The following is a 12,057-nucleotide window of genomic DNA, read 5'->3' on the forward strand; positions in this document are numbered from 1 at the left end:
TAAGGGGTCAAAAAGGGGCACGAAAAGGTGGGAATCAAAAAATATTTTAAAATATGTGAGATGGAAATCAAATATATGTACTAGTTAGGAAATCTATAAAGTTGTTTTTGTTGTAAATCCAATATTCAGCATTGTTTTTGTATTATAATAACTGCACATGTTTTTTATATGATATGGTAGATTTAATAATCCACTTGAGTCATTTTTTTTTACATTAATCCGATGCGGTCCATAGTTGTTTTACATTATTGTTGAGGTGAACGGTGTTGCGCATGGGCCAATGATTTAATATTTCTCAAAATTGTTGTTAAGGTGAGCAATGTGGCCCATGGGATAAAGGTCGACAATCAGTCTCGCTATTATGGTGCACATTTCCACTATCACGATTCGCGGCGCGATCGAAATCGCGGTCTTAACCGTAGAGTATAATTGTTGCAGTAGTAATTGCAAGCAATCTAAAAAGTTTTTGATTGTCAAAAAATTGTTGCTTGAATTGTGAGCAACCTTCCATCTTGATCGTGAAATGAATCGCCATCATACCATGCCCCATCGTAGCAGAGCATATCGGTTTTTGATAAACGTATCTTAACGTAATATATGAACGTATCTGCACGGACACAAGGCTTTAGCGTAACAAGTTGGGGTCTCGTGATGATCGGATCTGATCGAGATCCAATCGGGAATTCTATCTGGACAATCTCATCAGATCGCATTTTATCGTATCTAATCGAACAACGAGACCGAGCCAGATCGCATCACCTAAAGTATATTCTAGTATGTGTATGTCGTGATCTTACATTGTACCCTATCAAAGCACGTATCGACTCGCATCACCAAGTACCTAACGCTAAAATTATAGAGAGGTTTCTTGATCAGTTACGATTTCTCATTCGTAGTGACTGTAGCAGATATCGCACGATGGAGGGAACCTAAAATTAGATAGTGAATTTAAAATTGTTGAATCATATTGATTGTAAGCATTGAGTACAGTCAAGTTCATCGGTTAAGCTTTTTCAAATATTACAGAAGTTAAAATAATTCATTTCCGATGTTTTTATAAAATGTCTTAAAACAGACAAGAATGGAGGGTTCATAAATGTTCAGAAGTAAATGGTTAAGATACCGCATTATTACACTAACAGTAAATCCTTCAACATCATCAGAAATGTATTCTACATCATATTGGCATGCACATTTTTGGGTTGTGTTCCATCTGTCTGAAGACTCTCATCCGAATAACTAATTCCCTAGTCCCCCACTAAGACTCAATTTGAATGATTGACCGCGGATAAATTATCCAGCTGAATCCAGTTTTGGCCAGAACGAAGTAGATAGAATTTAACCAATATTCTATATACCAGATGTGCTACAGATATATCGATCATGAAACTGATAAATATCGATTTTTTTTAATCACAAAAATCAATTGATCGTACCTTATATCGATCGTTTGCTTTAAGTGCATAATTTAAAACGTTTTTCCTTTTCTATAACATCATGAATTTTTTTTTCGCGCCATTTTATAAATTAATTCAAAATTATATATTTAAATAACTAAAAGTCGCTTTGGTCACGGGTATCAATTTTACCCCTCCCCCTTTCAAACCAAAATTATTACCGCTCTTATAATTATATTTTTAGAAGGGATTTTAAAATGATAAAACAGAATAGCAATGGTCGAATATATTTCGATAATTACAAGAATAAAAACATCGATATAAAAAGGACTAAAGAATAGAATACGTATACAAAAATCAATAAAATGTTCAATGTAATTAAATATTTACGTGCACACCTATATAGTAGGTACGGTACATGTAGTACATAATTGGTATTTGAATAGTCAGCCACAAACCATTTAAACTAAACGTCATCAAATTATGACTAATCAAAGCGTCTGTTTGTGTCGTCACACCTGAGTGACTCCACACAGGTATTCCCAGGTATAAACTTTACACAAAAAGTAACTGATACCAATCTAGCACCAAAAAAAAGGGGCTGTCCTTGCCAATAAAGAAACAGGAAATGTTGCGCCACGGACGGAATGGGGAATGAAATTTACACCTGAATGTACTGAAGTTTTGGTACACCTGTAGTTTAGGGATGTATTAAACGAGGATCTCCTGAGGACTAAGATTAACAATGCCGGGATTACAGCGAAAGGTATGTGAAACTTGTACCACTAATCGAGGGAATATTGAAATCGGCTTCCGCATTGATCAGCTGTTCCTATAGTGTTGTATATTTTTCTGTTACATAAGTGCCTTCCATACGAAATAATTCATAACTTTGTGGGTTCTCAGTCTTGAATTAGAAAGCTATGGTTTTAAATAGCTTCATTAGTTCAATGGAAAAGGTTTGAATAAATAATCGATGGATTGGTTTTTGTGTCTCGATGATAGAGGTCTAACAAAGCCGTCACGCTCTGATTAACACATGTACCCGTAATGACAGTGGGACTTTTATTTAAACCCGTTGTATACTTACACTACACGTATGTAATTTTTACAATTTTTTTTATAAGATTCACAAGAGATATCTTTTTTTGATAATTTTAGAAAATATCGTCAAATGATGACTTCCTACGTTCAATTGAAAAACAATTCCAAAAAGTACCCAAAATGGCCCTAACACCATAGACACATTAAATTCCCTTTGATCTGTTACGCATGAACATGTGGTCGTAAATGTGAAAGTGGAAATATTTGAGAAATTTTGTCAAACAAAATTTACTTTGAAGCATGACCAGTGACAATGTAAAAAGTACATGTATTAATCAAAAATTGAAATAAGTTCTATTACTTCATTAGACAGTTTTACCTACACTTATGGGGATAAAAATCAAATTGTTAGGTAAATGGCCAAAGATTCATTAGAGTTGTACTTTGTTTAAGAAAAAAAAAGTACATGTATTTAAGAAAAATCCAAATCCTCACAGTAAATTATTAATTTCTTTAATTATACATGTATCTTTTATAGGACAATGCTGTGATTAGTGTCATTATAATGGAAATAAAATTCATGTATTACACCAGGAATCTTAAAAGAGATTTCACAAAAAATTGAATTTTACATGAACGTTATAACAGCAAGTAAAATTCACGATTTATCAAGATTATTATGAGCCCCTCCCTCCCCCTCCAAAAAAAACACAAAGAGAGAGAGAGAGAGAGAAAGAGAGAGAGAAGAGAGAGAGAGAGAAGAGAGAGAGAGAGAGAGAACTTCGCTTTGCGATAAACAAAACATGAGTTGATTTTCATAGTGATGTCGATAAATTACAGACTGATTGTCATGTTATGGGATATTTGAGTATTACTGTCAACACTTATTCTATATACTGTACCTTGCTTTATAAAAACCGATTACAGTTGATTTTGTCTCCTGAATAAATTTACTGTCCGGCATTTTTGTTTGTATCTGAGTATTAGTACATGTGTACTTGATCAGCTGATTTTATTTCCTCATTACCAGGAGAAATGGGAGTCCAGCATGTCGGACATCACAGGGGACACGGCCAGTGTGTCGGTACCCCCCGACCTCCTGACCAACAACATCGACCCGGGGGTCTACAGGAAGGGCCCCAGGGCCTCCAACGGCGCTTCACAGGTAAGATGGTGGTATAGTGAAGGAAATAACTACATTTGATATCCATTAAATTTTCTTTTTCTGTCTCTTTGGAAGGGGGTAGGAGAAGAGGATAGGAGTGTAGGGTTGGGAATTAGTAGGGAGATTGAATTTCAAGTGCGTGATGTATCATGATGATACATATGTAATGTTTGCATTACATGTAAAGTTTGTAATGAGGCTGCTGCATGGAAACCTTTTGGTAATTTTGATTAAGTATATTTGCATGTATTACGTACATGTATAAAGCAATTTAACAAGATATTGACCCAAACAAATCATAAATCATGTACAATACACATTTATTACGAAAGATATTATAAAAAAAAACTCTTCCAATAATATCAGAAGTCCCAAAAATTAATACTTTTTGATTAATATTTCAATAACGCGTGTCCATACATCCTATCGATGTAAATGGTGCATTTATTTATAGGTCACAATAGCAACGGAGGAAACTGAAGACAGTCGGAAACAAATTTATGGGAAAGATGAAAACGAGGAGCGTGGAAACTGGACAGGAAGGTTTGACTTCCTGCTTTCGTTGCTAGGATACGCTGTCGGCCTTGGCAACGTTTGGAGGTTTCCGTATTTATGTTACCGTAATGGGGGAGGGGCTTTCCTGATCCCCTTTATTCTGATGATGATATTAGTTGGCGTACCTCTGTTCTTTATGGAGGCTGCTTTAGGACAGTTCTGTAGCAGTGGTCCCATGACGTGTTGGAGATTCGCGCCTTTATTCAAAGGTAATAAAGGTCAAATATAGCACAAAATACTAAAAATTATAAATGACATCAAATTATTGTGTACAAAGAAAAACATTTTTTACAATCAAAATGCGAAGTTTACCACAAAATCTCAATCATTGTCCAAAATTAATAAAAATGTTTTGTTCACAAAATACCCAAACTTTAAGAAAACACACACTTTAATTGGATATCAACAACAATCATACTAAGTAATATTTCTATACTTTGGATTGATGGATTGATTGTTGGATTCTCGCCAGTTTTGGTTGTTTAATTACGTCTTCATTTGTAAATAAAGAAGGATATGTAGATCCAACGGTCATTTGAATACCTATGGCTCGATTCGGATTTTCGCTAGACAAAAAAAAGTAAATGTGTATACATGATCATGATTAGGTACAATGTATATGTTCTAGTAAATAGCCATTTAAGCTAAATTAGATAGAAAAGAGTGGAACAGATTTTGGAACTTACTTGATTCTGATTGTAGGTGTGGGGATAGCTATGGTGGCCGTGTCTGCCCTGACGTCACTGTATTACAACATGATCCTGGCCTGGTCCTACTATTACTTCTTCGCTTCCTTCACCAGCGACCTACCGTGGGTCTCGTGTGACAACTCATGGAACACCAGGGGTAACAATCTCTCTCTCTCTCTCTCTCTCTCTCTCTCTGTTCTTTATAAAATAGAGCTCAATTTCCTACAGAATGTATTTTGACCTTCATTTGTTGTTATTCTGTACCAGATGGACTGACGTTCGTCCGCTGTATTTTGTTATTATATTGTTTTTAGCGGTAAATGTCTATAAATTGTAACAGATGTTCAAATTCTCGTTTTATTTTTGTGCATTACCAAGTATTTATGATTCAGACTTTGTAATGCCTTATGGGGTTACGATCTGCGGGGGCGTGTGACTGCGGATGGAGAAGTAGAAAATGATAATGGTTTAGTAGACTCCGGCGGTACAATTCCCAGGATATTGGCGCCATTATTGTTCTTTTATCACAGACTGTAGTTAACATGCTGTTTTAAAAAACGTGAAAAACGGCATCTAAAACGACTTCTGTACTCAGTATTTTCAAAATATATTTTATACCAAACGTAGACCAATCCACACATCACAAAAGTTATGTCCCCTGGCCGCCATCTTTGAGGAAAAACCCATAGATTTTTCACAGTAGCCTTTGTCGTTTAAAGGTTTATAACTTCCCCATATGACATTAAAAATCCGTTTCCATTCTGTATTTTGATTGCCCAAAGATGGGGTAACACACATATCGAAGGAATAAATCAAATTCCAAAAGATTTCATCCAGCCACAGGACGCCCAAATACTTGGTTTCCCTTTAATTTGCGGGGTCAACCCAAAGGTCAAAAGGGAAAAACCAACTTTTTCCTCCCTTATGCAAACAACTTTTGCAAAGTTTGGATTGGACTATTCCTTGGAATGCTTACAAGCAAAACCATCAAAACCACAAAAGTGCATGAAATTGTTCTTTCCTTCGTACAGACTGCAGTACAATGCTACCACTGACAGACTGCGCAGACTCAGTTGGACAGAAGTACGACAACGGCACGTGTTTGAATGGCGACACGTTTGTCGGACTCTGGGATGTGAAAAAGTTCACCAGCGCAACCGGACGAAAACGGAAACTAGCATCGGAAGAGTATTGGGAGTAAGACAATGATATAAGATACCCAACTTTTATTCGTTTCTATATCGAAATAAAAATAACAATGTGTTCATTTTTTACAGTACCACTTAATGATAGCTATTTTTTGTAAGCATAGTGAAATTAAAAAAATAATTAACGTCACCACATGCTAGTAGCTGTAGCCAAGCATGCATGAGTTATATGAATTTTTTTACTTTGACTGTACCTGTCTTTAAGGGATTTATACTTTAAAATCTTTTTAATGACTTTTTTATTTTCAAAGGAAGATCGCACTGGATCAGAGTTCCGGAATCGAGGACTTCGGACAACCGAAGTGGGATTTGGTTTTGTGCCTTATGCTCGCGTGGATCGTCTGCTTCTTGTGTCTCATCAAAGGCATCAAATCTACTGGCAAGGTAACAGCGGTTTTAGAATTACTCAGTATCATATATAAAACCTTGACGATGTCCGATCCTAAAAAAATGTGCGATAAATTTTTGTTCATATAATAGACTGGTGTTATTTTTGTTGGAAAATATGTAGAAATTCTACTTTAATTTTTATTACAATGAGTAAATGTTACATTAAAAGTTTAAAATTTATCAATTTAAACTTAACTATAACAGTTTAAACTGTTATAGTTAAGTTTAAATTGATAAATTTTAAACTTTTAACATTAAAAGTTTAAAATTTATCAATTTAAACTTAACTATAACAGTTTAAACTGTTATAGTTAAGTTTAAATTGATAAATTTTAAACTTTTAATGTAACATAAATACCATTGACTTGGCATAGTTGTAGCACGTGTCCGTCAAAAAAAATCATTTGAAAAATGTGGGTTGGACCCTCCAATTCCCTTTATCAAACTCCAATTATGAAAATTATGAAGCACAGCAATGATAACATCTTCGCTAGCCAAGGGTTTTTCGGTCCACTCCGCTTCCTATAATATCATTTCAGCTCGTATAAAATTTCACTGCTTAATTTTCCATACGTTATAAATGCAATCTCTTTTTCAGGTTGTGTATTTCACTGCAGTATTCCCATATGTTGTCCTCCTCATCTTATTCTTCAACGGAATATTTCTCAGTAACGCGGGGGAGGGAATATATTTCTACATAGTCCCAGACTTCTCTAGACTTCTGGATGCAGGGGTAGGTGACAATGTCAATCATTTAAATAAGCATGATCAATTTTTTATTTTAATAATGCTTCTTCGCAGAAAATTATTAAAATTGTTTCAAAGTTAACCAAATTGATATTGATTTTGGTTGCGGGAAATATTTCTGAAAGTTCTTGTATAACTAGTTACTGTGAGTCCAGGATTGAGCGATGATTTAATGAGAAAATGTTATTATTACCTCTAACAAGTATTTTTCTTTTTACACCATACAGGTTTGGAAGGACGCGGCCGTCCAGATTTTCTTCTCGATGTCCATCGCTGGGGGAGGACTGGTCACCCTCTCCAGTTACAACCGTTTCCATAACAACATATTGCTGTAAGGCATCGGATTATTTATAACATGTCACATGTATTTCCGTGAAATATAACGTTTCCTATACAAACAGATGAATCAATGGCCTTTTCCTTGCATTTCCTCTTGATAAATTAATTATATATATAATTAAATGCTAACTTTTTATTTTTGTTTCGGAGTTTGTCCTGGTTGTCTTGGATACAACATGAAATAAATTCGATCCTTTTCTTATATTAGCTATAATTATGTAAAGAGGCATTATTTTTATTTCTTTGCCTGTCAATTCTGAAAACTCTTTTATTCCATTAATTTGATTTCATTGATGATGTCACAGGGATTCTATCATCGTCAGTATTGGGGACACGGTTACCTGTATTTTTGCCGGGTTCGTCATCTTTTCATATCTGGGTCACATGGCCGGTGAACTCAACGTCAAAGTGGAGGACGTAGCCCAAAGCGGTGAGCAACTTTTCAATCAAATCTAATATTTTTGCATCCATGATTTTTAAATCTTCTTTCAAACTGATTTAATTGATATTTTATGTTTGATAAAGTAAGTGATAATGTTATTTTTTTCTAAAAAAAATTAGCATCATTTTAATTGCCATTCCTGAAAATTTTATACAAATGATATTTGCCACAAATCAATATTACTCATTTTTTGTCTCGTCCCTCTCCCCAGGCGCCGGTCTTGCGTTCGTGGTGTACCCCACGGCAGTGGCCAGCCTTCCCGCCTCACCCTTCTGGTCCGCCCTCTTCTTCTTCATGCTCATCACACTCGGACTAGACAGCCAGGTACAGTGTACATGCACAGAACACCATGTTTATCTTTTACAAAGCTAGCAGATTATGAATGCAATACTTGTGTATATTAATATTAATAAATAAAAATAATAAATGAATTTAATAAATATTAATAATTGTGTATTGTATGTATTATCATTAGGAGAGGAACACGTAAGTTGTAAGAACTTGTTTCCAATCCTCTTGTGTAATTACACAGTAAAATATGTTCAAATCAAATCAAATCAATGCAATACTAAAAGAAGTTTGACTAGCTCTGGTTTTGACAAAATTATTTGCTCAGCTCTATAAACTTATGGTTTCCTTTACTTTCCATTCTTTTTCTTTCTTTTTTTTTTTTTTGTTCAAATAATTAACTTTTGATTGTACCTGTAGTTTGCCATGTTGGAGACGGTCCTGACGGGGGTCATGGACCAGTACCCCACCCTGAGGCCCCACAAAACCCTCGTCATCCTAGCCATCTCCATTGTCTTCTTCATCATCGGTCTTCCTCTTTGTGCTCCGGTAGGTAGAAATGCAAACAACCAGAATAACACGGGGGAAATTAGGGATTGCAAAAAGTTGAAAGATGTATATTTCGATAGAATATGAAGTGTGCAAAATTCTTCATTTTTATGGACCAAATATGCGTTTTATATAAGTCTGTATACAAGTACAGCATAGTGGGTTGAGAGGTTGGTTGTTGTGGGTACAAGATAAAATTTCACGAAATCCATCAATTTAATAATTGTCCAAGTTTATCTTAACAAAGGGATTTTAGATTAAGAACCAGTCCTTATTTTTGTGGTAATATATGACGTTCTTTTTCATCTATTGATAACTTAAGCGGTTTTTTTTCTTTGCCTTGTTTGTTAGGGAGGCGTGTACCTGGTCCAGATACTGGACAACTATGTGGGGGGATGGACCCTCCTTATCATAGGATTCGCCGAGGTCACGTGTATATCATATGTGTATGGTAGGTGTATACCGCACACGTGTATTCTACATCAATAGAAAGCATGTAAGGACATGTAAATAAATATAATGTGTTTGTTAATGAATATACGTACTATTTACTGTATCTTTTTAGGTGTAAATAGATTTATCAGAGATATAGAGATCATGTTAGGAAAGAAGATGATTATTTGGTGGAAAATATGTTGGATGGTGATTAGTCCTATAGCAATATTGGTAAGTACAGTAAGACCCACAGTACTAGTATGATATGATAATAACCTAATGTTCAACGCTAGATAATTCCAACATCTTATGAACATGTGGTGACCAGGTCAATCTTCGTCCATACCATAACTGACTTGCTTAAAATTCCCTTCCTACTTGAAATATAGTGTCTTTAAATTACTAAGTAAACGTATGTACAGTTTTCATATCTATATAGAATATGTACCATTAATGAAGTGGTAAATTATGAATTTCAAAACTGTAGTGGTAAATATATAATGTATTGATTGTAGTTGATATTTATTGCGACGTTTGTGGAATACGAGGCCTCCACATACGGGGACTACACGTTTCCGGCCTGGGCAGACGCCCTTGGGTGGATCATGGCGGTCGCCATCATTTTGGCCATCCCTATCACCATGCTGTACCAAGTCAACAAAGAAGATGAAGTCACATCTTTCTGGGGCGTAAGTCTAACCCCTATTTTAGTACTGTTTAGGGTTTTGGGGTATTTTTTGGCTAATCATGTAGCAGCAGGGGAAGGTGCAAGGGGGTCCTGACCCCTCCACTTTTTAAAAGAATCATCTTTTTTATATTCATGTAGAGAAAAAAAGCATACGTATATAAACCAAATGGCCCTTTGCTTTTTGTCTGACACCTTTACTCTGGAAAACGATGCTATGTGCTTGGAAGATACACGAAACCAAAAAAAAAAAATTAAATAAAGATACCTTTTTTTTTTATAATAGAAAATCAAGCTCCAGTGCATTCCGTCCCGGGAGTGGGGCCCGGCCCTGGTCCGTCACAGAGAGCTAGTGGATTACGTGGATGGGTTCGTGCAGGATCCCTGGGCCGAAAAGGGCGCGTTCGTTAACTACGCCTACAAGTCAGATAGCGAGTTGCGGGTAAGTCGTACATATATTTTGTGCATGAGTTCTGACTTTGATACCTTTGATAAATTCATTTTTTTCAATTAACAGAATTCTTTTTTATTTAACGTGCAAAATGATAAATCAAATTTACGAAGGCATTTCAATTATCATTTTCTGTTTTTCTGATCAGACCGGAAGTCTTCGGTCTCTGGAAGCCAGTCGGCTCTCTGCCAGAATGAAGAAATCCTTTGCATCGTCCAATGGTTCTACAAGAACCGGAATATCATATGAAACTCACGTTTGATACATACAATGAAATAGGCAATGAATTACAAATTTAATAGAGGGCGAAGACTCGCGCAGTCGACAACACAAATGTACTTGCAGACGAGAATTATCATTTTGTTTTCATCGTCTGTGATATTGTTAACAAATTATTTTATTGTGAATCATTCATCATTGTCTAAAATCTACTAGACAGCATTTATACTGGATGAATACTCTTTGGACTGTATGGTTCAGGCGTGGAGTGGTAATCTCTCAATGTATGCGGAAGTATAAAGGACCAAACATGATACAAATATACCGGTAGTATGCATACAATCAGTGTGACATTTCAGTATTTTATTTTCATTGACATTTTTTATAATAATATGCAGTATGACAAAGAGCACTGATATTTTATATTTTGTATGTTTATAAAATCGTGGGAAGTTGGTATTGTCTATTGAACTCGACAAGTCAACTGGCTTGGAGAATCTCGTTTTTTCATGAATACGCCAACTGATAGTTTCACCTGCAATGTACACACAACTTTTGGACTTTAATGTCCAGTGCTTACTTGGATTTCTTATTTCTATTTTTCTCTTATCCAAAATATTTTTGAAAGTGTTTTTTTTCATGTACGGAAGTATTTTGTTTTATGCATAACATTTTAAAAGTTTACACTTGCTTTTAGCTGTATTTTGGAATGTTTTTTATTACTATTCTAGAGATCTTTACCTGGACTTACATTGTAATTATACATGCATGTGATAATCTACAAGACACAATAAAAATATGATGTAAAAACAATACTGAATGTTCATTTGATACTACTATGATGTGTGTTTTAATATAGTTCAAGATAAATCTCCTAGATACTTTTTTATACATACAATTTTCACTATAATGACAATTCTATACCATATTTTACAATTAGCAAATTATTACAAATATTATGCAATCTATATTATTAAATTTCAAACAAAGATACATACAATATATGGAGATTGACAGCACATTGCAACTGATGACTAGAGAAGGTGGAAAATCTCTGTAGCACGAGTTTTTAGTCTTTTTATATATAAATATTACACAGTTTTGTTAGAGGAGAACGGTTGTTTGAATCCATTATTATATCAATATCAGAGTTAAATGATATCTTGAAAAGGTAAGCATTTTCTCTAGCATCATTCTGATTCAGACTCTTGCAATAAAAAAGTTGAATTTATCACCACTAATTTCACAAAAATCGGCTTTGATTACATGTACAAAGTCTTGGTTTGTTTCTTCGACGCTCACATTCGATAGGTAAATAACGATTAATAAAGGTCCACAAATTACAAAAATGACGGCATCTTTCCTACAAAGGATATATGTGTAGGTATTGTCCGAGTATCTGTTTGTTCTTTTGCATACACTATGTATGTACTATCGTTTCTAGTTTTTGATAG

At 34.9% G+C, this 12,057-nt stretch overlaps 1 protein-coding gene across 1 annotated transcript; it reads left to right on the plus strand.

Annotated features, from left to right (window-relative positions):
• The first annotated feature begins 1,932 nt into the window (after positions 1 to 1,932).
• LOC128159611 (sodium- and chloride-dependent neutral and basic amino acid transporter B(0+)-like) lies at positions 1,933 to 11,418 on the plus strand. Its single transcript, XM_052822758.1, has 16 exons — positions 1,933 to 2,163; positions 3,472 to 3,606; positions 4,061 to 4,370; positions 4,864 to 5,007; positions 5,882 to 6,047; positions 6,310 to 6,442; positions 7,047 to 7,181; positions 7,423 to 7,526; positions 7,840 to 7,964; positions 8,188 to 8,300; positions 8,685 to 8,813; positions 9,165 to 9,264; positions 9,379 to 9,479; positions 9,764 to 9,937; positions 10,220 to 10,375; positions 10,533 to 11,418. Exons 1-16 carry the CDS (start codon positions 2,143 to 2,145, stop codon positions 10,644 to 10,646), a joined length of 2,160 nt encoding a protein of 719 aa, XP_052678718.1. The 5' UTR covers positions 1,933 to 2,142; the 3' UTR covers positions 10,647 to 11,418.
• Positions 11,419 to 12,057: the final 639 nt, after the last annotated feature.

Source organism: Crassostrea angulata, chromosome 8 (assembly GCF_025612915.1).
Source record: "Crassostrea angulata isolate pt1a10 chromosome 8, ASM2561291v2, whole genome shotgun sequence".
NCBI lineage: Eukaryota > Metazoa > Mollusca > Bivalvia > Ostreida > Ostreidae > Magallana > Magallana angulata.